The sequence below is a fragment of the Falco cherrug genome, chromosome 5 (genome assembly GCF_023634085.1).
Source record: "Falco cherrug isolate bFalChe1 chromosome 5, bFalChe1.pri, whole genome shotgun sequence".
Classification (NCBI taxonomy): Eukaryota; Metazoa; Chordata; class Aves; order Falconiformes; family Falconidae; genus Falco; species Falco cherrug.
The window spans coordinates 21690570-21717546 of NC_073701.1; the positions used below are offsets into that span (position 1 = coordinate 21690570).

At 38.2% G+C, this 26977-nt stretch overlaps 1 protein-coding gene across 8 annotated transcripts in view; it reads left to right on the forward strand.

Annotated features, from left to right (window-relative positions):
* The window catches only part of SLC15A5 (solute carrier family 15 member 5), a 71320-nt gene that overhangs the window by 31882 nt on the left and 12461 nt on the right, over window positions 1–26977 (forward strand). For all 8 annotated transcript variants that reach the window (XM_027807632.2, XM_027807633.2, XM_027807634.2 and 5 more), the window contains 6 exons: window positions 3050–3483; window positions 5287–5509; window positions 11781–11950; window positions 15893–16113; window positions 18717–18903; window positions 23605–23793. In XM_027807632.2, the coding sequence (XP_027663433.1) occupies window positions 3114–3483; window positions 5287–5509; window positions 11781–11950; window positions 15893–16113; window positions 18717–18903; window positions 23605–23793 (1360 nt within the window). In that variant the 5' untranslated portion in view covers window positions 3050–3113. The remainder of the gene's footprint in view (window positions 1–3049; window positions 3484–5286; window positions 5510–11780; window positions 11951–15892; window positions 16114–18716; window positions 18904–23604; window positions 23794–26977) is intronic.

Consider the following 26977-nt stretch of genomic DNA (forward strand, 5'->3'; position numbering starts at 1 on the left):
CCTTTCTTCTGACTTTGAAATTGCTATCCTCAGGTCAGTGGTCACTGAGCCAACTTCTCAACACGTGCAAGTTAATGGGAATCCTGGTGCTAACTAGAAAGATTTGAGCTGTGTAATTTTTTATTTACACTGTCAAAGTTGTTGCGTTGCACTGTCAGTCTTGTGCATGTCAATCATGTTTCAGCCCTAGATATTTAGCAGGAACCACAGCTGCTGCTATGATGAAGGGCAACACCTTTTACATGTTTGTTGAAAGAGTAAAGCTGAATTAAATTTGCTGAAATGTTAAGAGAGACTGACCCTTCTAGATCATAAACAGAGGTCCAGAGCCACTACTACCTTTTAGCCAGAGTAACTGTTGTGCTGGACAATGAAGTTCTGCCTCTTCAATTTCAATAAACTACCCTCATAATAAAAACACTGGTGACTGTCACTTGTCAAAGAAAATTAGGAGAAAATTCTGGTTCCAACCTGTCCAACTTAATTTGCTTGCCTAATGGTAATGTATAGGTTCCAGTATGAGTAGAAGTAACCTTCTACCTTGGGTGATAGGCTACCAAATAGCAACTCTTTAATTAATGGCCAAAGCTCTAGTGAACTGACACTGTCAAGTGAGAAGATTTTTATAAGCCTCTCCCCAAGATTTTACTGTTCTATTCTGAGAGCTAGCCTTTAAAGAAGACTTGTTTAAAAAAAATACACAAATTCCTTACTGGCAGACAGAGGTACTGCCAGAAGGGCTGGATTTTGAAATAGCAGTTATTTGGTGCAGCTAGCTTCAGTGTATATAAAGATCTACATATGTTACCACAAATAATAGAGTTCTTCATCAGGCATTATGCAGTCCTACTACCTTGCGTATTAAGAATAAGCCAAGGGAATGCCAGGTGATTCAACTAGAATTCAGCTATAAACCATCTTAAGTAATTAGGTGGACCACCTGTAATTGTTACAGAATTGATTAAAAAAATATCAATAAAGATCATATTGTTATACAAAGTTGTATATTTTCTTAGCATTGAACATGTTAACTCATGTACTGATGGTGATCTGTGGCTATCATAACCACCATACCTATATTAGTCACGTGCAAAGGCAATTCAAAAATAACAATGAAAATCACCCACCTCCTGCTTTCTGACATTTATAAGGCTCAGTCAATTACTCCTTTTCTCTAGCTTGCAACCTAAAATTAGGGTAAATGAAATCACATGAGGACTAAGAGGCAGCCATCCCAGCTAGTATTCCTGCTGCTTCTAATGGTTCCCATGATGTGGTTCACTTTGAATTGCTACCACCCGTGAGAACAGGTAAACTTTGTACTCTTTAAAGAAGGACAATTTGTAGGAAAACAGACTATTTTACACTGGAATGTTTATAGTGGCAGAAGTGTATTTATCTTTATGTTATCTACCAGATCCTAAAATACAGTTGCATTTCCTTAAAAAAAAAAAAAAAAATCTTAGTAAACAGTTAGATAAGAGTAGCTTTATGCAACAGAAGATATATGTGCCTTTTAGTTAAAATACTATCATTTGTCCTGCTTTGATTTGGGATTGGCTTCATTATGCTTTGGTGGAGAAGCTAAGCTGATTTATAAGTGATTTCTAGTTTGGCTTTCTCTGGTTGGTTTATCCAAATGAAGATCATTTTAGCTATTATAGATCAGAAGACAGAAATAGTTCTTGGCATGCTACAAGTCACAGCTGCTTTCATCCCCAACTGGATGTCTCTGAAAAGTTCCTTTGCTGTCTGAGTTTTGCTTTAGACTCGTACTAGATTTAAAAAATGTATATTTCAGGATCGCTTTAGAGCAATGTATTGCTATTTAGATTTAAGCTTCAGAGCTTCTAGACTGGTTTGAATCACAGTCGCTTTTTGAGGGGTTTTTTTGTTTCTTTTGGGGGAGGATTTTTTTTATAATCTAATCTTGGAATCTATCCTTATCTATACTGGTTCTATACCATTATGCATCTGTTTTGGGATGTAGGACTTCTCAGATATTAAATAGATCTGAAATGGTAAAATTTGAGTAGTTATATGGACAGATGGAAACAAACAGTAGAGCCTGTACCTCAAAAAATGCCATCAGAGGCACTGAGAGCTCTATTTAGAGAAGCAGACCCGATTTACCACTGCCTCGTAAAATGTGCATTGCAAAATAAATGTAGAATGCTTCACATTCTTAGTTAGGAGTATTTTGAACAGGTGTTAGTGATCTTAATGAGCTCCATAAAATGGAGAAACTGATCTAGGAAATCAGCAAACTTCTCTGTGGATAAGGTAGCAAGAGCATTGTAAAGCAGTATAAGCTTGGCTTTTCTGAATTTCCTTTCAAGCTTCTAAATGCTTTTGGTTGATATGAAAGAATATATCTTCTGTGCCCCTGTTTTTTACTATGCATTATAGCTATGGTGCAATACCTGGCTACAGAAACAGTTTTGGTTTAGGTTGCTTTTAGATTGCTTTTTTTCCCTTTGCTAATATGTTCAACTTTTCTTTAAAATTTGCTTTTCTGACTTAAATGTAATAGCATTACTTATTTTTATAATTAGCTTTATCTGAATTTCAATCAAAAATAACAAGAAATGTAATGATTATTGTTACCTTTATCTTTGCTTGCAGTTTTTCACTTGCCTAATTAAAGTATTATTTTAACCAAATTATTTTCTTGAGCTGTTATTTGAATTCTGCTGAACATGTTAGCTTTCATGTGTATATAGACCTTTAACATACAGATAGAATTGCACATACAGTATTGAATCCCCGTAATTTAATAGGTAATATAATTCTGGGGGAAAATCTTGTTTACCCCCAAATGGACTAATTAAACAAACTGATTTTGGTCCTGAGCGTTGCTAAATCCAGAAGCTGAAATGTTGATATAGCTCTTTGGGGGTCTTGGGGGGGTGGTTGTTGGGGTTTTTTTATATATATATATACCCTTTGGACCTGCATGTAATGTCACAAAAGTGACAGGTGCCCTAAGAAATTGTAGTAGTGAAGTGTGGAATTCAAAGCAAAAGTCTTACTAGTTTCCTAATTACAGTGGAGAAGAGAAGTATACCTGTAACTTTAGCTTCTCTACTCGGTCGTGCTCCAAAAAGACAAGCATGCCTGACACAGACAGAAGAGACATGCAAGAGAAACAACTTTTGAACCATACGTCTCATGAGGCGCAAAGGCTGTTACCTGGGAGAAGCAACCATGCTGGAAACCTGTCTCAGTCTGAGAAGAAACTCCAAGAGGCTATTTGTGTGCTGCTGGTGGAGCTGTGCGAGAGATTCACGTTCTTTGGCATTGTCTGCAACATGATCCTCTTCTGCACTGTCAAACTTGGCTATCGCAACTACCAGGCAGCTATTGTCAATATGTGCTTTGTAGGCACCTCTATGCTGACACCAGTACTGGCTGCCTGGCTTGCTGAATGCCTTGTGGGCAGGATCAAGCTTGTGTGCATCTGCATGTTTCTACACTTCCTAGGTAGGTGACACCCTAGTGACTATTTCGTGTTTATAGTAATTCTGTTGCAGAAATGCATTATTGAGCGTTGTGTTTGAAATCTAACTTTCTCCAGCCTTGTGGCCACCTTCTCCAACAGCTCTTACTGAGTTTCTCTTCTACAAAATGCGCTGCAGTATTTTTGCCTATGTACTTTCGTGAGTGCTTTGAACAAGACTAAGGAGCATTTGCATGTGTATCTTGTGGACAGTTGGTGCACAAATTTGACTCCTCTAAAGTAGCGTAGCTATTCAGAATGCAGATGCTCAACTCTTAACACTGGTCCCTTTAACAGACTTCTGAGGTTATTTGTGTTTGGTGCAAATCTGAGGCTTTAGTCAGAGAGACAGTTTGACAGAGAGTTTGGAAACTGTTTCCCAATTGTTAGTAGTCGAGATATTTTTGTATTTAAAGGTATATGACTGTTGTATTTGAACAAGAGGGAAAGGTGTATTTAAGCACATGCGAGTATAAACAAATTTTTCCTTAATTAGAGAGGCTGTATCCTAACAGCTCTGTTGAGAGCCTGCTCTCTGTTAGCACATTCTGAATCTTCCCCACGTTATTCTGAAGATCTTTTATACGAAAGCACTGTTCAAACTAAGTATGACCATTCTGTAGCAATTAGTGCATCTCACACCTGGTGGTTATTCTGTCAACTTAAACTAAGTTGATAGAAATACTTCTTACTTGTCCAGTTGTTGAGTATAAGCAAGTCTGATTTCTGCAATGATCAGCCACATTGCTATTTTGACATGCAACAAAGTAAGGAAAAAAATCTGACTAATTCCTGAAATGTTCTTGAGCTGATTGCAAAACCATTGTGCAAGCAGTACGGAAAACTGATTGCTATTATGTTCCACTGTTTCTCCCATGGGCTTCTGGTTTGGAATCTCCTTCTGTCAATTGTCCTTTCAACACATATCTTAAAGTAGAAGACTGGTGACAGAAACAGAATTTGATGTCTTTGGGTATTGTTTTAACCAGAACTTTTTTGAGATAGATCATTAAACATTCCTGATATATTAGGGTTTGATTCACATTTGTAGTCTTAGTCATTGCTAGTCTTGGTGTTGACACACCAATATATTTAGAGTTTAATTTCGAATTACAACTTGGAGAAGCTTTAGCTGATTAAATCTCAAAGACCCGGTGAGATGGCAACAGCAATTGCATGGAATTGCTAGAGGTGGCAAAGGCAATTCATGCCAGCATTTCTATAGGTAAAGTTTCTGAAAAATCATGTATTTTCCATGAAGCTGCAGCAGAAAAAAAGAAAATTTTTAACAACATTTTTGAGAACTTATCTGTTAAATTATAATTCCCATTACAATTCTGGGATTTAAAGAAGATGCAAAAAAGACTACACTTCACCATGGGGTGGTTTCTTTTGCTGGCTGATGGGTGGTTCATCATCTGAAGATACATGTTTTAACTAGTGCCATCTGGCTAGTGGAGAGCTACTGCTATCTATATGTGGGTAATGGGGAAGGCCAGTGAGAGGAGCTACATTTCCAGTGAGCTTTTCAGTTGATTGAAGAACCCGAAACAAGAACCTTACAAGCATTTCAGAGGAAGATTGCTTTCTTGGAGGCCCTTAGTGGTCTTACCTTACTGTACATAGAGCGACAGTTCTCTACAGCATTAAGACTCCCTCTTTGCACTCCGCTGTTGCATATTTTTGATTTTTCATCTGTCTTTTCAACATAACTGGTTTAAAAATATGTCTTATTCATCAGTCTGATTCGAATCCATTTCAAATGTCAATTTTCTTTCCAATTCCAGGCACAGCGCTATTACCTGTTGTGGCATTCCCCTTTGAAGATATTTACATTGACAGACGACATATTCTTCATACGCTGACCAAAAGGGAGCAGAAAATAGTATTCTACTTTGCACTACTCACAGCTAGTCTGGGAATAGGAGGCATAAGAGCTATAGTGTGTCCATTAAGTGCATACAACCTTGAGGACTGTGGACCAAAAGACCTTCTTTCTTTTTTCAACTGGTTGGTAACTTAATGTTGGCTGAACATCTGTTGTGGGTGATAGAGCCTTGCCTTGAAATTCACTACTGACTTACAAGGCAGACTCTACAGATGGTGGTTTTCATGTTTTGTTTTTAACTGCAAAACTTACAGATTTTTGGAAGGGTTTCCAAGAATTTCTGTAAAAACTTCCTAAGTTTTTCCTTTTGCTAGGACTAGAGGTGATCATCTATTTTGGCCTCCTACAGAAGTCTTTAGTCAGAATTAGGATGAACTGATTTATCCAAATGCTCAAAGACCTGACAGCCTAGCTGCTCTTAGAACAACATATTCCATTTGGTTTTCTACATTTAACATGACTATCCCTTTAGGATACATTTCTGCCACTCCCTAACTAACAGTGGCAAATTTCAATGATGTATTAGAATTTACATCAGATTAAATTTTTAGCAATGAAAGGCTAAAGTGCGCTGGTTTACTGGAACTAGGGATTGCTAGTAGTCTCTAACTGCGAAGCTCAGTGGTAGGGGTCTGCTGTATTGTTTCAACTCTGTTGCTGTGAAGTTTTTGTGTCAGATAAACCACTTGACATTTGTGTTTTGATTTGAATATTTTAAATTTTTTAAGAGAACTTTAAGGAAAAATTGCTCCTAAACTGATTCCCAAAATTCAGGGGGTTTCCATATTAACTATTTCTCTCTCAGTACGTCAGAGAGGTCACTTCTTATACGTTTGCCTTTACCACTTCTGTAGCACTACATGGAATGCTATATACATTCACCTGTAATTTCTGGTTAAACTGTGGAGTGAGGATCAAAGAAGTCACAGTGGAAACCTCCAGATGCCTGCTTCAAGGGAGGGTGAAATAAGCCCTAAACTGCCCCTTTTTCTCTCCTTTCCCCATACATGCACAGTTCTTAAAATAAAAACTGAGCACATTTACATATTAACAATGCAATGCTGAAGAATCAATGAAGATCTTAGTGAATCAAATCTCTCCTCCTTTGGGGATGGCTTTCCTGGCTATTCTTTTTTCCTCCAATTATGTTACTATCAAAGAGTTTTGAATTAAATCCAAACTTCAGTGAATAAGGCAGCTTTACCAAAGGTGGATGAGACTGTTTAGTTCCTTAGAGCAGATTCTGCCTCCTTGACCTGCCCATAGGAGAGAAGAAAAAAAAAAAAAATCCTTCCTTTTTACTCTATTCTGAGTTTTAATCCTTAATTAGCAACATCATTTTGATTAAATAAGACTCTGGGGGATTAAGACTGGAGAGCAATCAGTTGTTCTGAAAGATAGCTCTGGAGAATTTATTGTACTGTGGTCTTAGACATTCAGAATTGTGTTTAATCAAAGTGACATTTCTCAGTGTTGATTACAAAGGAGATATAATATGAATAAAAAGTTCCTTGGGGGAATCCAGATGGGTCAGTTCTTGGAACTTTGGAAATATCAAGGAAGGCACATGTGCAATTAAAAAAAATTTAGTAATTTTTGCAGTGACATCTAAGGAGGGGCTGTTTGATTTTAAATCTCATGATTTAAAAACGGGGTTTTCATTCTTAGCACTTTTAATATCATTAAAACTTCTCAGAATATAATAACTTGGTAGCTATTTTCTCTTGGTAGATGCTTGTCACCGCACTGAATTTGAAAATAATATAAAATGAGATGGTTGCATACTCTTGGTAAGTTTGAGTCTGTGTTCTTAGCAAAGTTCTATTTAAACAATCAGAATTATTGGATTAAAGATTTGGATAAAAGACCCTGTAATTACCTGTTGTCTAATTTAATCCTTGAAGAAGATTGATTTGCACATCTAGAGCCTGGTTCTAACCCCTGGTATGAACTATGACTCTGACCTTTTAAGTAAACAGAATATACCAATGCCAAATGAAGAAGGGGCTTGGATTCTGCTGGACTGTTTCCCTAAGGACTTCTGCTTTTCTGAGGTTAAAGTTATGGACTGGTAGTATTTTTGTAGCAGGAGAAGTTCATTATGTCTATGGGAGCAGAGAACTGAGAGCAAAGGGTACAATCCAGACTAGGGATGAGACTTAGCAGTGTTCTGTCTTGTCTTACTGATCTTTGCCAAACAAATGCAGAGAAAATGGTAGTAGTAATATTTTCCATCCTTCCATCCTAATTTTTCTTTCCATATACTACAGTTCAGTTTCTGCTCTTATCTTGGACAAGCTTTACTTAAACTTCTTAAAATGTTTTTCTACTTGTTTGTTGCTTTTTTCCCCCCACACCTTGTCTTTGCAGAGAACTCCATAGCAATTCTGGGAAAAAAAAATTACTTCCTCCTACAAAGCTGTAGTATAGAAAAATGTATGGCTTGGATGCTAGTCCATACATAGAATATCTGGCTCTGAGTCTGGATAAATCAAAACTTAAATTCTGAGAGCTAGGTATGCTTAAAAAAGAAAAGCAAATAATATTTCAAGTAACAGGAAATCAACTGAGTCTTCAAAATTAACCCAGAAAGTGAGAAAAGATCGATTTTAGAATATTTTCATATATTTTACTTGATCTCAGTTTGTTTCATTCAGCAGGTTCATCTTAATTATTATATTAAGTAAAAACTTTGAATACTGTATAAACATAAACAATACTTCTAAATAAGAAGTCATCTGGATGTTACTTCTTTGAAGTTATTGCAATTAGTACATTTCTGTAAAATGTTATAAAATTATTAGGTTTTTATGGGCTTATCACAATAATATTTGGATTTGTATCTGAACCGCATTCTTGAAATGAACCTCCTAGGTTGGCATTTGGCTCTCATTGCGGGGATTGCTCAGACTGCTGAAGCTCCAGCAAGGAGCTGTTCCATGCAAAGTTGGACATGATTGTTGGTTTGGTGTATTTAACTAAATCAGCTATGCCCTAGTGGGATCTCTGAGACGCTTTAGGTAATGCAAGTCCAAATATTGCAATATTAGATGGCCATGGTATACAAGAACTAGCAAGACGTGTTTCTGTTTGGGTAGGTTCTGATCTGCTGCTGTCAGTATGACATGAGCAAATCCCACGTGTGCATTGAGGTTAGTTTATCTTTCTTGTTTGGTCCATAGGGATTGCTAAAACATGATGGAGTTTTTTGCTTCTCACTTCTGTGAGAGGACAGGAGCTTTACATTTCAGTCCTATGGTACTTTGGTATACAGTGGTGAAAAACAAAAGCACTCTCCTGTATTCAAGGGTTTTCTTTGGAGGTTCCTACTTGTAGTGAAATGATCATAGAGTCATGAAGAGTGTCAGGGCTTCAGGTACGTGAGGCACACTTCTTTAGAACGTTTAGAAAACAGCCACTGAAACTTCTAACTTAAAAATTGTCACTTAAGAATTGTTTCAACACTTCTACACTAGTTCTGGCTGGACCGGTTGTGTAACTGTATTTTTTTTTAAAAGCCTTATTTGAACTGGAGTCAGCATGTGCATGTACAAAATCCCTCCAACTATACCATCATCAGAATAATATAATTCCAAAGTGCCTAAAGATTGCTTTCAGACGAGGGGAAATGTCTATGATTCTGACTATCATCTCCTAAATATGTAAATCACTTGAAGGAAACAGTAATTGGTTTGGAACTTTGGATGTGTCTTGGTGACTTCAGAGAAATGTGTGAAGTAGCAGGGCTCCCTGCTGTGCATGTCCTTGCTGGTTCCAGGAGGCCTGCGGCTGCACAGCTCTCAGGACTTTGCCCTAGTGGAGTACGTCATTTTTCTTCTTTCACTTGCCCTGGGTCCGGTGAGTCAAACTGCATAATCATCTTCCCATGCCTACTGCTGCATAGCCCTGTGGTCATCTCTCATCCCTAGCAGTGAGAGAGTGTTGTCTCTGTAACTGAACTGACCCGAGCAGCATTACAAAGGTCTGTACTTCTGAAATGATAAAGGTTTTGCTTTCTTGGCACTAGCTAGACGTGATGTAGTGACCAATGTCAGAACATTGGAAGGAATACAGCAGGCACTTCAGTACTGAATTGCAATATGACAGTGGTTCATCTTGGCAATTACAGCAGGCCACCTAGAAATCATTTTAAATGAATGAAAAGGGGTTGAGGAGGTCTCCTAGGTGTCAAGAGAGACTTGAAATCCCCCTCTTAAGAATTTCAGCTCAAAACATTTTGCTGTGATTGCTGATACAGAGAGCTGTAACGGTAGGCTGTTACTTAGCTCCTGCCCTACCTACTAATTTGCAGTTGAGGAGGGATCAAGCTGGCAAGCTTGGGAGTTGGATTGTTGAGGGATAACTGGTCTGCTACAATGTGTTGACATTTCTCTTTTGTTGTTGAGAAGGTAATTCTAGATGAATTAGGAGACAAAAGTACTCAAGTCCAAATAACATACATAAGGCAGAAGTAGCACCAGACAAGAAAGCAAGTTTTGCTTCTTCAAGCAATATGTATTAAACTGTGTAATTGTATTTCAATGTATATTTCGCCTTTCCTGCAACCTTAGCAAAATGTTTTCATTTAAAGATGAAGGAATCTTCTCTTGCTGTTGCTGGCAAAATGTAATCCGTGATATATTGAGATAATATTACTCCATTATTCATCCCTTTTCTTTGTTTAAAATACAGTTGTCATCTTGGGGTGGGTTGTCCCTTTCGAGGTGCCCACCAAAGCCCCTCTATCACTTCCCCTCCTCAGCTGGACGGGTTGGGAAAATATAATGCTGATGGGCTTGGGCTTGGTCAGCAGCAGGTCTGACTTGGAGCCATCTGGTGTTGGCTCTGTGGGACAAAGGGGAAGCTTCTGGCAGCTTCTCACAGAAACCACCCCTGTACCACGTCCACTACCAAAACGTCGCCATGCAAAACCAATACATGTATTTAAAGCCAACTTGGAACTTGAAAGTTTAGTCAAAGTTAAAATTCCTTACTTAAAATTTCAAGGCTAAGTCTGCAAGGCACAGTCAAATCTGAAACAAAATTTCTCGAATGACTGACTCTGACTTTTCAAATCAAGTATCATACCATTCCTCAAAAGCTAGTATTTTTGTAAAGTGTGACTCCAACAAAGCAGGTTCTCTCTGAATCTCATCTCTGTACCCTGAGATTCTAAATATTCATTGACTCTGCTCTATAGCTTCCAACCCCTGTTTTGTGTGAGAGTTCAGTTTTAAAGGAAAATTTGGTTTAAGCTCTATCGGAAGCAAAAAGACAACACAAGTGGCCTGAAGAATAGTGAGGGGGGCACCTCAGAATTTAAAAGAACATAGGGGGATTATAACTGAAACATTTGCAAGTATGAATGGTAGGGTAAAAATTAGTTAGTCATGTTGTGAGAAGAGGGCTATGCAATAAAAGAACAAGCAGTACATTTTGTTTCACTTATGTTTTACTTTAAGTAGCTATACAGTTAACTACTCAAAAAAGCTGAATTTTAGAAGAACTCGTGATTTAATGTATTATGTAGGAGTTGGAATCCAAGGGAAAAAATGACATGACAACATACTCCTTACTATGCAGATGTAAACTCATTTGCTAGGATAAGGAAAATAGGTAGTTATCCTTCTGCATCCTTTCAAGGAAACACATTGTTCTGGATTTTTTTTATTTTGGGGTGTGGCCTTTTTTATCATTATAATTCCTTAAAGCATATTTATTGTGCTTTTGTCAGGGGTTCCAAGCTGCAGTAGGCCTATCACTAGTGGCATGCCATCTGCTTCCAAGAGTGTGATTTTCATTTGGGTATCTTCTGCGCCTAGGAGGGGCTCAGCACTTGCTTGGAAAGCACCTCTACTGCCAAATGCAGTCTCAGAGCAAATTATGCTGGGGAGCCTCCTTATCAAGACATTTCCAGAAGCCGCCAAAAATTCAAGCTGAGCCTTGCAACTAATGGAAAAGCCATCCTTTCTGATAAATCAAATTCTAATATTTCTTAAACAAGGGATGGTGACATTAAGACATTCCTCTCTTAAGCTTAAAGCATGTAATTTGGTGATGCTGCGTACACAAAACTTATGTTATTAGATATTAAATGTGTAAATGTTAAATGTTGTTGTATTTAATTACTCTGATCCTCAAGAATATTCTAGTACTAGGTTGATAATTTGTTCAGCTCTACTGCTTTAGTACAGTTATTTTAATCATATAGCTCTTGGAGCTGAGACATCCAAGTGAAATTTGATGTTAATTGCTGTGTCAATGTGTGCATGATACTTATGTTGTCCTTGCTTACTATACTTACCATGACTTTAATTGAACATTTTAATCTTCTATAAAAGCCTTACACTGCTCAACCTTTCCACTCTTCTCTCTCTTGTCTCTGTGTACTAGGTTTTATTGGTTGGTTAACTTAAATTCGGCAGTTGTCTTTGTCAGCATTTCTTATATCCAGCAGTCTGTGGCCAGGAACCTTGGTTTTCTTATCCCATTTGTGTCCATGCTTATGGCTATGATCACAATTCACATGGTGCGGGGTGAAATGATTTACAAACCCAAAACAGGTAAGAGGCAACTATATCTTAAAGAAAAATATTTAGAGACTATTTTCACAGAAAAGATCAACTTGCATATGAAAATGAGTTCTTCCACAACACTGCACTGTTTGGTTGGTTAATTGGGGTTTATGTCTACAAGGTCTGCACAACAGAGGTGACATCCATGCCTGTAAAGATAGACCTGGAGATTCTGGATAGGCTGAACAAGTGGAAAGCAGTCTCTGGTAAAGTTATGTACATTTTCTGTCACATCAAGGCATGTGTCAAAGCATTTGCCTGTGCAGGAAGAGATATAATGTGCATGCTGTTGGTGGAATTTATTTTGCCACGCTTGGTTCAACTTATGCCCAATGAGTTTTTATCAGTTGCAGCAAAGTTTGTGCCTATGCTAAGGCACCAAGAACACTTGTGTTTTGTCCCTTAAGTGTGCTCAGTTATTTCGCCTGAACTTGCACCTAGGTGGCCGGGCAGTGTGATTAGTCAGCTGAACAACAGCATGCACTAGTGGCAAAGCAGTTTTATAATGCCTTTTTCTTGCAGAACATGTGATGCTTATTGTTATTTCAACATGCTTGCTTATACAACATCATGTGGTTTTACATATTTGAAAATAACTACAAATACCAAATAGCTCTAAATAGTTCCTATGCAGACTGTGCAGGTATTTTAAAAAAGAAGTTCTTACATTTCTGTGGCCTCACCAGTTAGTAGCCAAGTTCTACAAAATCCTTTGACGACTGCTACCCCACTCCATTGACCAAGCACAGAAGTAGTAGTGGAGCCTAGGTGACTTGAATAAGGCTGTAAATGCCCAAACCTTCCTGTTCTTTTTCCGATAGAACCCAGAAGCTGAACATAAGTTGTTATTTCAGGATTTTTGTTATAAATATAATCTAAGCAAAAATATAGTAGCAGTGAGGGAACTAATGCATGAATTGAGTGCCTGGGAATATGATAGTGAGGACATCACTAGAGAGTTTTATTCAATGAATAGAATCAAAGAAAGGCATTCCCTTCGCAGTGCCCCAAAAACCTCATGATAATATGGAGCCAAGGTCTGCAAAGACTAAGATCGGTTTAGCTAGCTTCTTATGGAGAGTGGTGGCTCTCTGGCTTGCTGGGGCTCACTACAGGTTTTACAACTCAAGAAGGTAAAAAGATTCTTTAGCATTCACCGCTGAGCTGGACTATTTCATGTGGACTAAAACTGTAGTTTATCATCTAACTGGTTTAATTCTATTAAGTGGAATAACATAGATTTGTAGATAATGTCTCTCTTAGCCACCTACAGAACTAGCAGAATTTTTTTTTATCAAGTGTTTTTCCCTAGAGTGTTGTTTGCTTTATCATATATTTTCCAAATCTTAGCAGAATACAAATCTCTACATTCATATCTGCAAAGTTTTTTATCTCCTTAGTCAAGAGAAAAAATAATATACTCTGTACCTTCCAGTTAGATGGTGAAATCTGTAATTCTTCAGACTTGTAATTCAAATCTATAGGTGACCTTAAATGCTTTTTATATATGCTGCCTTTTTTATCTTAAGGTAACCCTTCAAATATGGATCATGCATTCAATTATCTTTAGCTGTCAAGCATGGACTTCATTTGCATTTCTTCCCAGTGCTATAATTTTGAGGACTGGCAGGTGACCAGAGATGAGGAAAAAAACGTGTACCTACCATCTAGGGTGCAATGTAGGCTTTTTATTGTAATTAAGTAGCATAGATATTCATGATTAGATCAAGGTCAAAGTAGCAGAACATTAGAGCTAAGAGCTGAAGTATAAAGGAGAAGGAAAATCACTTTCTGAAAATTGCAATTTAGTATCTCTACAGATTATTTTTTTAAGAAAATGTTAGAAATACAAGCATTGAGTATGTGATGTTGATCTACACAATGTGAACTGATTAAATATTTATGCTTTTAAACATGTCTGTTATTAACTGATCAGATTTGTAATCTGAAGAATTCACCACTATAGTGTGTTGTTTTCTGTTTTCTTTTTTCTTTTTTCTTTTAAAGAAGGGATGAGATACTTATGTTAACTATATCATTGGCAAAATCCTCTTGATATGGATTAGGTCCATGTATCATTCAAGTTGCTTTTTGAACTACAACTTCAAACAGCTTTATCTTCCTAGTTTACTAGACTTTATCATCTGCTGGAATTCCTTGTCAAGAAACACAGCAAAATAACGTATTTGGTTTTTCTCATACAAAATTTCCTAGGTAGCTGACTGAAATTACACTGAAGAGGGACTCGGGTGATCCATTAGGAAAGGCAGGGAAATTTCAGGAATTGTTGTCTATTTTAGTCTGGTGGGGTTTTTTTGTTTATGGGTTTTGTGTTTTTTTTCTTTCCAGTGAAAGTAAGAGAGGAGGGTCTGACCATCATCTTCCATTCCAAAGGGAAGGAGATGGCCATGGCCATCTTTGAGATTAGGTCAGATAAACCAGGACACAGCATGTTGTTGCTTTGACCTGTCTACTGGTCTTTTCAGGGGGTACTCTGTGCATCTTATGATTTCAACACTGACTAGGTTCAAACCCTTGCAGAGCAGTAACGCCAGATTGCTGTCGTGTTTTCATTCCTTCTTTGTGAATGTCCAACCTCTTCACATAGGATGAAGCAAAAGGTTATCACTTCTCTGACCTAAAACACATAATTACTGGCTTTGCTGATGAGTTGAACTGATACTGACTTTTCTGCTACTTTTTTTTTTACTTCTGAAAATAAATCTGCTTTGACAAGAGCCCCACGTCCCACTTGTTTTCTGGTTAGCTTCTTAGTCAATTCGCTCTGGAAGTCTGCAGATTTGGTCTTGAAATTTATTGAGGTCATAAACTTAAACATCACTTACAATGAGTGGTAAGAATATTTGCCTGGTACAGTCATACAGAACAATAAAAACTGTACCAAATCTCTGTGTTTGCAAGCTTTGATATGCTATTTCATATTTTATTTAATAATGCCAACAATCTACATGTTAATGCTAAAAAGCTAGAGGATTTCAAATGTTGTTATTTAATAAAATGCCCTTTCTTACTACTCTAGAGCAAGTGCTTCAGCAGGTGTCAGGTATTTCTAGCAAATAATTTCCATACCAGACATAGAAGAGAGACATTTTTCCCTCTGCCATCTTGGGTCACCTCAGGTTTTGAGAATTGTTTATTTATAGATTCCAAAGTTATTGTAGTGCTTCAACACTCAGAAAAGCAAAGAAGTGCTATAACCCCTATTTGCATGCATGGCAATTTACCAAAGGTAAATGAATCGGCATTCCCAAGCCTGAAGCCAACAGTTTTGTCTTTGTTTTACTTCTCTTTCCTCTGACTCTGAGAACAGAGTTAGCAATTCTTAAACCTAGTAACCAGTGAGCAAGATTTAATATGCCAAATACCAGATTGGTAACTTCTCCTCTGCCACAGCATGCTACTTGAAAATCCTGAGATAATACTTCTGGCTTTGAAATGCATCCAGAAAAATTCTTTTATCTCATCAGCCCTCTTTTGAGCTCCCTTTTTTTCCTCACTTCACTACTACCCTTCTCTTGCTGCTGGACTTCAGCAGACATGCAATGTTTCAGTACTGCCTTGAATTGAAAACTAACCTCATTCAATCAATAGAAAGCAAAAGCAAAGTAATACTTTACCTGTTCAACCACAGCAACAAATGGCTGTGGTCTGTTAAATAAGTGGTAGCAAAAGGCACTTTTGTCTATGGATGTTGAGCTGGATTGCTTTTGTAACAGTTAGGCTGTGAATGAACTGGCTTCCAAAAAGGAGTGTTTTGGAACAAATCCAGACTATTATCGCCTTCCCTCTCTCCAAAAAGGCATAAAGGTGAACATACCAGGTTGTATTTCCCCTTCCAAAATGTTGTGTCTTGTTTATTTTGGCAGCAAGTGAAACATACCAATGTCTCGTGTCTCTGATTCTTTGCAGGCAGTTCCTTGATGACGACTTTTGGGGTAATTACTAGTGCACTAAAAACGTGCTGTGTGCGATATCGCTACTTTAGCGGAGGCATGACAAACTGGCTAGATCATGCCAAAGAAAACTATGGTGGTCAGTACAGTGAGACCCAGGTGGAAAGCACAAAGTTGCTTGCCAGGCTTTTCCCGTTTTTTGCTTTCCAAATTCTGTACAGAACGTGTATTATGCAGGTGGGTACACAGCTTTTAAACAAAAATCTTGAAATATACCGTGACATGTGTTTACTACTATGTCTTAGACATGGTTTTTTAGTTGTTGCTTTACCAGTGGAGCAACCTTGCATAGTTTTATTTACCTGAGAATATACCTTGCTCTATCCTCTCATCAAATAAGTAAAATAGACAGTCAAGACTCATTAAGGAGCTTGTGTTCGTGCTGACTACTTGTTTCTCTGAATTCTTATTGGCTGAAACATCTAGTGCTACAGTCTTGTGCTCCTCATGCTGCCATGTTGCAGTTATCAGAGACTCAGGCCTGGCATTCTTCTGAAAAAAATGTAATTTTCCAATTTCTTAGATGTTCAGTCACACTTTTTGGGAGAGGTAGAAAATCCTTATTTTCTCTTTTGGATGCCTATTTCTCCTACTCTTTTGACAGGATTATTTGTCTGGTGTACACTGGAAATGGGTGGGTTTCCATTTGTGGAAAGAAGCAGCCCTTTCACAGCCACTGTCAGGCTATGTGGTTCTTTCTGCTTCTCAGTGAGTGTATGTTATATAAATGTAAATGTGTCAAGAAGCTACTTAAGCTGACATGATTCCTTCAGATTCATTTCTGTATGGATGATCCTGGCTAAGCGGCAGTTTGAGGTATCTTGCCCTTTGGCAACTGGAATAACAAATTTATGAGCTGGCTCAGAAATCCATTTTTACTTATTGGTGTTAAAATGCTGCTTAAGGAAATTCTTACCAATATGTAGCATATACTGCTTTATTGACACTTCCTCTTGCCATCATCCTACGCTCCCATCCATCTGCCTCATTCCTTTTCCTCTTCCCTCCCTCCCCTTTCTCTCCTCGCCAAAAGCACAAGAAATCCAAAGCAAACAAACCCCAAACCAACAAATGCACACATATGGCCAAGGCTATGCATTAATGAGCAGATGGAAATGAACCAGGTATCATTAATCACAGTAGTAATAATCAGGTATATAACTAAAAAAGATAAAAAGTATTTGTACTGCTGAAGGAGATTGCTTTTATTCCTTTGGCAGAATTTCCAATAAGTTTAAGGTTCTTTCTTAGACTACGCAATAGATAAGTACCTTTTTCTGTAAAGATTAATAGTATTTTCTCCATATTATTAACAGCTTTCAGTGCCTGTGATTCATTTTGATGATATTTTAATGCCTATTAAGAAATCAATTCTGATTTGCAATAGGCAATGAAAAGAAGAAACCAACAAGATTTGGCTCAATTCTGATCTTTCATAGCTCTATTCCTATTTATTCACCCCTCTACAATTTATCTCTTCTTTTGGAGGTGGAATGTAGGTGAGAAATATATTTATTAAGAGCTAGTATTTAAATAATTCTTTAGTACTGAACAGACTCCCAGTGAGTAGGGTTGACTATAACCATTGATTAAAAACCATGCATAAGCCCAGTTATTAACTACATGTTAATGTTAATTTTCGACTGCTAAAAAGCAGTAATATTCTATGTGGATTTATCATTATCAGTCATGTTGAAGAGCCTCACAGAACGCTGCAGGAATCCAGAACTCTCTAAAAACAGAAACAGGGTAAAAAAAAACAGTTCTACATCGAGCTCTGTGCTGACTGTGCTCTGTGAATTGCTCAAGTTTCCTCTCTTTATTTTTCTCATCAGTCTGTAAAATGGAGAAATGGAGCACATGAAATTAGTCATGCTGCACATGAAATTGCAATGCTTAGTTAATCAAGCTTATTAGGAAAAAAAAAAAAAAAAAAAGGAAACAAAGACCAAAAAAACCACTACACAAAACCAAACTGAAAAATCTGTTGGTAGAAGCTATTGTGACTTTTTTTTTTAATAAACTCAACAGATCTTCTGTAGAGTCTTACACAAGTGGGAGGAATTATTGGTTTTTGAAGTGAGACTTACAAATATATTTAATTTCATACCCTGATGACTACCATTGGTGGCTTCCTCATCTAGTTGGTTGTTTTCTTCTGTTTCCAATTCCCAAAAGTGGAAGGAAGTCCTCTGTACAGCTGCTATGGCTGTCAGTTACATTAAGCTGGTTCTAAGACTGTGGCCAAATCTTCATTCCCTGTAGCTTTTAAAGCCGTATGCTGGCAAGAGTGTCTTAAAAATTACTCTCACCCTGAGCACACGATCAGAAGTTCAAAATAACTCTGTATCTTGCTATTCTAAAATACTCTTCTGTTAAATACTGTCTATGAGAAGTGACTAAAGTATTAGGCAGAACCATTTAGTATGTTGGCTGATGGTTGTGCCTAGGGATGATCAGATAAACTCATGCACTGCTGCTTAGATTTGTTAAATTCAAGGGCAAATGAAATAGAAGGAAAATACGTTCTGGCACAGAACAAGACAGTCACAATCTGAAAGGCTTTCATCATGACAGTCACAATCTGAAAGGCTTTCATCATGACAGTCACAATCTGAAAGGCTTTCATCATGAGTGGTTGTTCCTTTTGGCCAACAGGTATTTGGTTTACTGTGACTTCTTCAGAAGGAAGAGAGCTGAAGTTTCCAAATATAGTAGAAATCTTATCCATGAAAGGTACCTAGTATACTAACGGAATGGGGTTTTATGCTTCAATACAGATTCCTTCAGGATATTATCTCCAAACCATGAATTCCAACTTGCACTTCAGTGGATTTGTCTTGCCAGTTGCAGCGATGAATGTGATAAGCATCGTGCCACTACTGATTCTTGTTCCTATTTTGGAATGCATTAACTCATATCTCTTTAGTTCCAAGGACACTGGACATTCTACAACAATTTACATCGGTAAGTATAAAATACATGTGCTTATACAGTTTTAATATGTATTCTGTTTTTGAAAGAGAAACTCCAGTAGCTGATGGGTGATCCTGTACAATTGTTTCTGAATATAAATGTTAAGATAGACTTGTTTGGGGATAATTCTCAGAGATGAGTATGTTTCAAAGTGTTGAAAAGACAGCCCTGGAAAAAACATACTAGGTATCAAGAAGAAAATGCATAGCTTTTGACTAGGACAGAGACTGAGACTCTTCGGACCAATAAAAAATTTTGAGACACACTCACAAATAACTAGGAGTCATCCTAAGGCATTGGTGATACAAACGGTACTAACCATTTAGGCCTGAGACTTATTTTGATTAGGTTGTCTCCTATACATTTATCCATTGACTTTTGGCAACTTAATTTACTTTGAAAGTCTTTTTTGGGGATGGGACAGTCCTTTAGTAAGTTGTTTTATGATACTGGAGAGAAATGTTCACTGCTCAAAATGGTGAGTTTGGATTTAAATAACTAGGTTAGGAACAAAAGCTTTTTTTTTTTCTGATATCTTTATGCTATAACTGCATCAACATTGGGACTGCAGCTCATAAGAGGGAAACTATATTATCACTAGTAGAGTTTATTCCAGACTCTGAAGTTGCACCACAAGTGCAACGAAAGTGTCTAGTCTAATTCTGTGTCTGTAATAGGTATTTTTAGAACTGGTAAGCAAAAGAGAACATGCAGACAACTATGTAAAACAAGTGGACGCGTACCGCTGGACTGCTGTTTGCCCTGAGTAGGCTGAATATTTCACAGGTGGAAGGTTATACGGAGAGGTACAGCTTTCCTCTCTAGTACTAGAACTTACATTTGAATATTTAGTATGGGACAATTGTCCAGGTGCTTAGTACCTTATTGTATATTCATTTAAATTAAAATGAAGAGGGATCTTCAGAAGGGAAGTATTCTCTCTTTCTCATAGAAGTGGTACAAAGAAGCCTTCTCTGTTGTGAGTCCCAGTGCTTTTAACAGTAAGCATTGTAAGGTCAGGCTTGCAGACTGGTACTTATTCCAGAGAAATCCATAGCCTGGAAGTAATGGTGGCATCAATATGGGTTGGGCCTCCCTCTGACAGTGATGTGTGTGGGGTTTGAGTTGGGGTTCTTTTATTTTGTTGATTTTTTTTTTTTAATTACCCCCAAACCTCTTATGTTCTAGGATCTGGAGGGATCCTTTGCAACTATCTTCTGACATCAGCTACACCTAGCACCACCAGAAAAGCAGCTTCCATTCTGTACTCACTTAAAACTATTCCCTTTCATAGATACTCTCATTAAACTTCTTACATTTTTTTATCTTCCAGCCTGCATTACAAATCTCAGACAAAAATATTAATAAACGACTATTTTCTCAGTGTGCTGCTATTAATTCAGTGCCCCATGGCAAGCAGCACAGTGAGTACTGACACACACAGAGGTATTAATCTGACTAAATTAGCCTAATTACGAGTGTTATTAAGTTTTATACAAACCAGATGCATATAACGCAGCAGGCTGCAATTACCCTAGTTTTTAAAATAACGTCTGCATTAAAACAGAAAATGCACATTCAGATAATAATTTTCCTTAAAACCATGGAAATTTCAGGTTGGTATTATTGTTCTATCCTGTTATGTTGAACAGCAGTAGAATATATGCAGTGGTTTATTCTTAATAGCTTCATTTATTAAAATAGCCTCCCGTTAGGGGTGGTAAATTACCTGAGGCATAAAAATACCTGTGAGTACAGGCGATGGCTTTAGATATCCAAGTATATGACTGCACCTGCAAGTATGGTAGACCTCTAAGTGCCAATATTTTTGCCGACAGTTAATTAGGTTCACAATTATTTTCAGAAGCAAAATTGGGAGTATAAATAAGCTGTTGGTGTTAAGCCAGCCTATAACTATATTTTAATTCAAGTCTTGAGAGGAAGAAATATAAATAGTTTTCCGGAAAAATTCAGTATGTTAAGAATAACAGTTTTCAAGGATGAACCATGTAGACAATATTGACCTCAAAATGTCTGATTGCTCTGTAATAAGGATCTATATGAAAACTGTAATCTATATTACTTTCTCTGTAGTTGGTGGTTTATCTGTAAATTAGGTATGTTCTAAAAAAAATTAAAATCTTAACATAAGTGTAGATTGTATGTCAAATATATTGAGTATCTGGACCTATTTATGAAAAACATAAGGATTTAGTAAACAGATATTTTTTTTTCCAGTTTCATAGTTTGTTTGTGGTTTTTTGATGGGAGTGGGGGGTTACGTATTTTATGCTATTTTAGTCAATAGTACAGAAGATTCAGCAGAGAACTGAGGGTGTGTCCATCAGTTATAGGCAAGAGGTACTTGAACCATAGAAGTTCTTGCTCTAATATTCTTAATGCCTGATTACACTGAAATGTTTTACTAATCTTAGATTTACTTCATCCAAGAATGACGTGGAGAACAGCTTTCTGTACAGCACTCTGTAAAGCAAGCCTCCAGTCCAATGTCTGTCTGAGGTGATTTGGGAGTTGATGACCATGTCTCCTTAAAAGATGTTCTGGTTTAAACAGATGCTAATTCCAGAGAAGCTTTTTGACCTGTTTTACTCAGGATATGAGATCAAGAATCACAAAGGTCCAATACAACCTTAGTCTCTAGATAAGATAAACAACCTTGTCCTAGTATCAGCTCCAGATGTTCCTAAAACAGCCTGTTCTGCAAAACCAAAGCCTCAGATGGTCATTCCAAACTGCTTGCTTTAAGGAGTTCTGAAGCGAGAGGAGGTAGAGGGAAAACTAGGTCTCCAAGGCTCTCAGTTTCTTCCTCTGCCACATAATGTCTCAAAAGAAATATTACACTTGTTGGGCATTCAGAGGTTACTTTTTCTGAAATAGTTTGGCTTTTAGTAAGGAAAATGCTTAAAATATAGCACTTTGTAGTAATATTGAACTGCTTGAGGTTTCTTTAGTACTAACGTAATTTTTCACTAGGAGAACTCTTGCTTTGGTAGATTATAAGAAGATCCTTGAGGGCTTTATACCTGGCCTGGATAAGGTGCATTGGCTAGAAAATGCTGTTGAATTCCCTCCTGTCATCAATTTTCAAGCAATAATTCATTGATGTTCTTATTAAGCACTAGAGAGGCCTTAACAGCAAAAGAACTTCCAAGCCTCAGGTTAGGCAGGGGGGAGGGTATTTGAAGTTGTGAAAATTCAGGAAAACTGTGTTGGTGGATGGGTGTCAGAGTCTGCTGCTGAGAGAAAAAACAGTGATGCGTGCAAAGACCTAACAAAACTAAGGCCATTTGGCTATATGAGTTTTCTGCCTCTCCTGTCCTGACACGCAAAGAGTCAAACTTTGTATATGTTATAATATGAAACAAAAGCCTTTGATTGTTGACAGCAGATCTATTAAGTATAAGAATTTCCAGTCGTGAAGTGAGAGGAGGCTTTGTAAGACGATTGGAAAAACATAGTCCAGGTATTTGAGCCCAAGCTGTCAAAAGGACCCAAATTCTCACACCTGTACTTAAATTATGGCTTAGAAATGCTGAGGAATCACAGACCTAGTCAAAATCAGTGGGAGCTCCAGGAGTCTAAATGTTTCAAGTTCAGGAGACTTAATTGAAAACTTTGCTGTCTTGGTGGTTTTCTTTTCTGAGAGGCTACAACTGTTTCATGCTGTCAACATCAAGAAATATGAAATCATACATTTAGATAGTATCCTCTATGCAATGCGTGGTGGAGTGTGCAGTATTAAAAAGACATCTGAGTTTATTACAAGCTTTTATCTTGCATTGAGTCTAAACATACAGGAGTTTTTACCTGCCCTGTGTACTTGTGCAGTACTTGTACTTGTGCCTTACCACTGAGCGGGTGGCAAGGCTCGGTGGGTTGCCTGTGCAGTAATATACTGAAATGTATGGTGGAACATGCAGTGGTACTTCTTCAGGACAGCTGAATAAGACAGGAGACAACTGTAGTCCAACAGTTTATGCGTAAACACTTCGAAAGCTGGAGATTTTCTCTTCCAGTAATGTAGCTCATCTCATTCTAAAATGTTAAACAGTCCAGCCAATGTCCCATAAACTTTCAAAAGGAGTGCAAGGGAACTCTACAGCAGAGGGAAAGGGGAAAATGTAGGAGTGCTTGATCTCCTGAGGTGTGAGATGCACTGCTGATTTTTCCACACACAGCCCTCTTCATCTACCATGGCCTGCAGCCTTAGAAATCTAGTGTTTCAACTGCCTGAACTACTTCTTTTTACATAGAAAACAAATAGGTAAAGTATGTGTGTGTATTGCAGAGTATTATTGCTGCTTGCGTAGGAGAATTTCCCTCTGCTTGGTAGTCTTGTTACTATCCAATCTCGTGATATCTGAAAGGGCTGCTGCCTTTTCTTTCTCTTCTCCTTTCTTACCTCCCCCAATCTTTAAAAGAAAAAAAAAAAACCAAAACCAAACCAAAACAAAACAAACCGGTGCTGACCTGAAGTCCCTATGCCATATATTTAGAGTTAGGCTTGTGGTGTAGCCAGCACTCTTTATTGTTTAAGTGTCCAGAGGGGATGTGTTTGGGGGGTAGCAGGGGTAAGCTTCTTTTGCATCTCCTAGGACTTTGCTTCATTCTAAACGCATGATGACCCTGTAACTACAACCTTGGTGAATTCTCTCTGTGCTCTTTACCCAGTTGTAGGTCAGTTATCTGCTGCACTTTCCGTGATGGTTGCTGGCTTCTCTGAAATACACCGAAAGCATTTCCCTCAGGTGGAGCAGACTCTTTCTGAGGAGGTTCTTCTGGTCTCCTCCATGCCTTGTTTCCACTTAGCTCCTCAGTATATCCTACTTGGAGTGGCTGAGGCCCTGGTAACTCCCTCCTGTAAGTAAAATCTAATAGACTAAAGCAAGAGTGTCCTGATTCACAGAGAATTTTATCAGCTTCCTAAAAATAATTACTGTCATCTGATATTTTATCCCTTGTTCTCTTCAATGGGCTAAATGAGCAGATCTGTGCTTTACCTGCTTCAGAGTAGCACAGTTTGTCTTGCTGGCTGTAGCTCAGTGAGCAATGACATTGTTCCAGATTAACTGGAAGGTAACACAGCCCAGTCAGGTCCCTGGGGTGCATAATCCACCGTTTGGTGGGGGATGATGGGAGTGGTGGGACTCTGGGCTCAGATGCGTGACTGGTCTTGAAGCTGAACCTGCTTCAGGCAGGGGCTGGACCAGATGAGCTCCTGAGGTCCCTTCTGACCTGAAGTCTTCTATGATGATTTCCTTGAGATGGAACAAATAAGCACATGACAGCTGAGCTGTGGTTATGGTCTATGAGAACTTTTTAGACCACAAAGCAAGGTGAAGCAATTTAGCTTAACCATTTTTATTTGTGGACCTAGCTAATGAAATTACTGTGCATTTTTCACTGACACAGAGCATATGCAGGCAAGTAATGCGATTCAACTGACAGGCAGGCTAACCTGGAGAATATTGTAGGCAGATGCAAAATTTTCGTTTGCTCCAATAGGGAGCCATGTGAACATACCTGCACAGAGGATCATGCCTTAACTTGTGGCATGGAACCAGAGATAAGGATTCCTGTTTTGCAGAACACAGGCAGAGCTTAGCTCACACCTGCCATCCATAAATTATGTAGACACACTCTTGATTGTGAGTCTGAACCTTCTTTCCCTTCCATAATTTACCTTTCCACATCTATGCAGATGCTCCTGAGGCTTATTTTCTTCCAAGTACACAGAGTGCTTGCCAGTGTTTTACCTTGCAGACCTTAAAAAAAAATGTTAGCATTGCAAAAATAATCTAATCAACATTCACTTTAAGAGACACAGGTTAAGTAATTGACTAGCTGATCTCTGCAGGCGTTTAATTCTATAGGTTGAGTGTCTATTGTTCCAGTACAACCCCAGAAATCTTCAGATTTTTATTTAAAAGCAGGAAATAACTTCAGTATTTCAGCTTCATTCTTACACTCTTAAGACTACTAAGAGCTGTGGGTCATGGTCTGTCACTGAAAAGGTAATTTTCTCTAGTTTTAAATACTTAGCACTTTTATAATGCCTCTTCATCTGATAGCTCTCAAGTACTTTACTGAGACAGGTTTCTAGGCAGGTAATGTGGTTTCTAGGTTACAGGCTAAGTGTAACTGAAAACTGTGACCTTCTCTGTTTAGCTTAACAAAAAAAAGGTTAGGAGGTAGCTTGCTTAGTCTTCTCATGCAGAAGCATTAGAAGAATTTTGCTGGTAGATTAAGGCTTTTTAATCTAGCATGCTGGGACAGCAGAAGTCCAATGACTGGAAGATGACATTAGCTTTTAGAAAAGAAATAAAGCTCAGTCTTGTGTTTTCTTTGGGGTTGTTTTTTTAAAAATCTTTTTAAAGGATTGTGATTGGAATTTCTTAGGAAAAGTTACCTTCCCCATTTAAATAAAGATCAAGCATCTTGCCAAGAGCTGCAGTTAGAGGTGCAATTGAAGAACGCAGGTAAATTGGGACCAAGTCTGCATTTGAGACTTGCATATAGAAAACTAAATGTAGGTACCTAAACCAGTAGGTTGCTGCTGTAGTTGATGGGAATGCAGGCGTCCCTTCGCTTGCTCACACACATACGTCTGGCACCACTTCTCATGGAGCACCTAGACTACGCGTGTGGGGCAAGCAGGCTCTGAACTGTCTGTGTGGCCTCCAGCCGCTGCCGGAGAGGAGCATGGTTTTCCCATCGGTCTTGCACCTTATCAGACAGCCCTGTGCAGATGGCTGAGGTGCACTAGAGCATTTCAGGCAGCACTAGTCATCAGGCTGCTGAACTGAGCCTCAGGTTTGTGCTTCAGTTTGAACTGAATTTCTGTTCGGGAACTATTCAGTGGATCTCCATGGATGGTAATGACAGCCTAGACACTTAAATAGTTGTTTCCTCTTTCCTGACATTTTACTGCCTCTCTTATGCAGAAGGTCAAATTCAATTATCATTTACTTGACGTGAAAGTACATGATCCAAGTTGAAGACAGAAATGTTCGCACTTGTAATCAGAGGGGAAAGAGGGGATATCTCCTTTCTGAAGTGCTTGGTTAGAGGAGCTAGTTTTGGCATATTGAAATCTTTATCTACATCAGTGCCCTGATACTTACAATTGTGTTTACACAATATATTTCATTATCTTGTTGATAGGAGGTTTATATAATCATTTGCTTCAGGTGGCATGAGCATCTCAGAATAATATCAGCATTTAATATTTCCCTAGCACTCAGGTAGCCTTTAAAAAAAAAAAAAAAAGACAAAATAATTGCTGTCCTCCACAGTGTTAGAATTTAAGATCTCACAGGCCTCTGACAGCTTGAATTTGTATCCCTAGCTTGGTTTAAACTAGGAAATTACTCTTTTCTAGACAAATGATTTAAAAGGGGGGCCAACAAAAAAAACACAACCAACAAACCCACCACAAAACCTCCAAAAATACCACTGAAAAAAAAAAAAAAAAGGCACAAAAAAACCCCAAAAAAACCAATACAACTCCATCCTGTGGGACAATATTAGCAGGCATTTGCCCCCACAGTCCATAAGGTTGCTGGTGAAGGGAAGCCAGCCTGCTGGCCACAGCAGCTGTGTTACACTGCCAGTGTCCAAGCCACCTGCTGCGGCGTCACTGCTTTTCCCTACAAAGGGTTAGTAGATTTGCACTGTTTGCTGAAGTGCTGCAAGAAGATCACCTGTCCATCAGAAAGTCTCAGACCACTTAGAAATGGGAAGCCTTGTAACAAACAGCTCTTTTAAAAGGATATATTGAGGATCACTTCACCCACCAATGAAATGCAATAGTCTTCAGGGTGAAATGCAGCAGCTGTTTAATAGTTCCTGGCAGCGCCATGGGAGAAGCGAGGAGCAGAGTATGCAATGGGAGCAGCAGGGGTAATTTAGGCAAGTAGGATGCAGTTACCTGGCCTGAATTTGGCCGAGCTGTGTATTTTACACCCCTGCTTTTAGAAGGGAGGAATAGCCAAAAACTTTTTAGGTTCTTAGTGATTCGTGTTAGCTAGGACACTGATTGTAC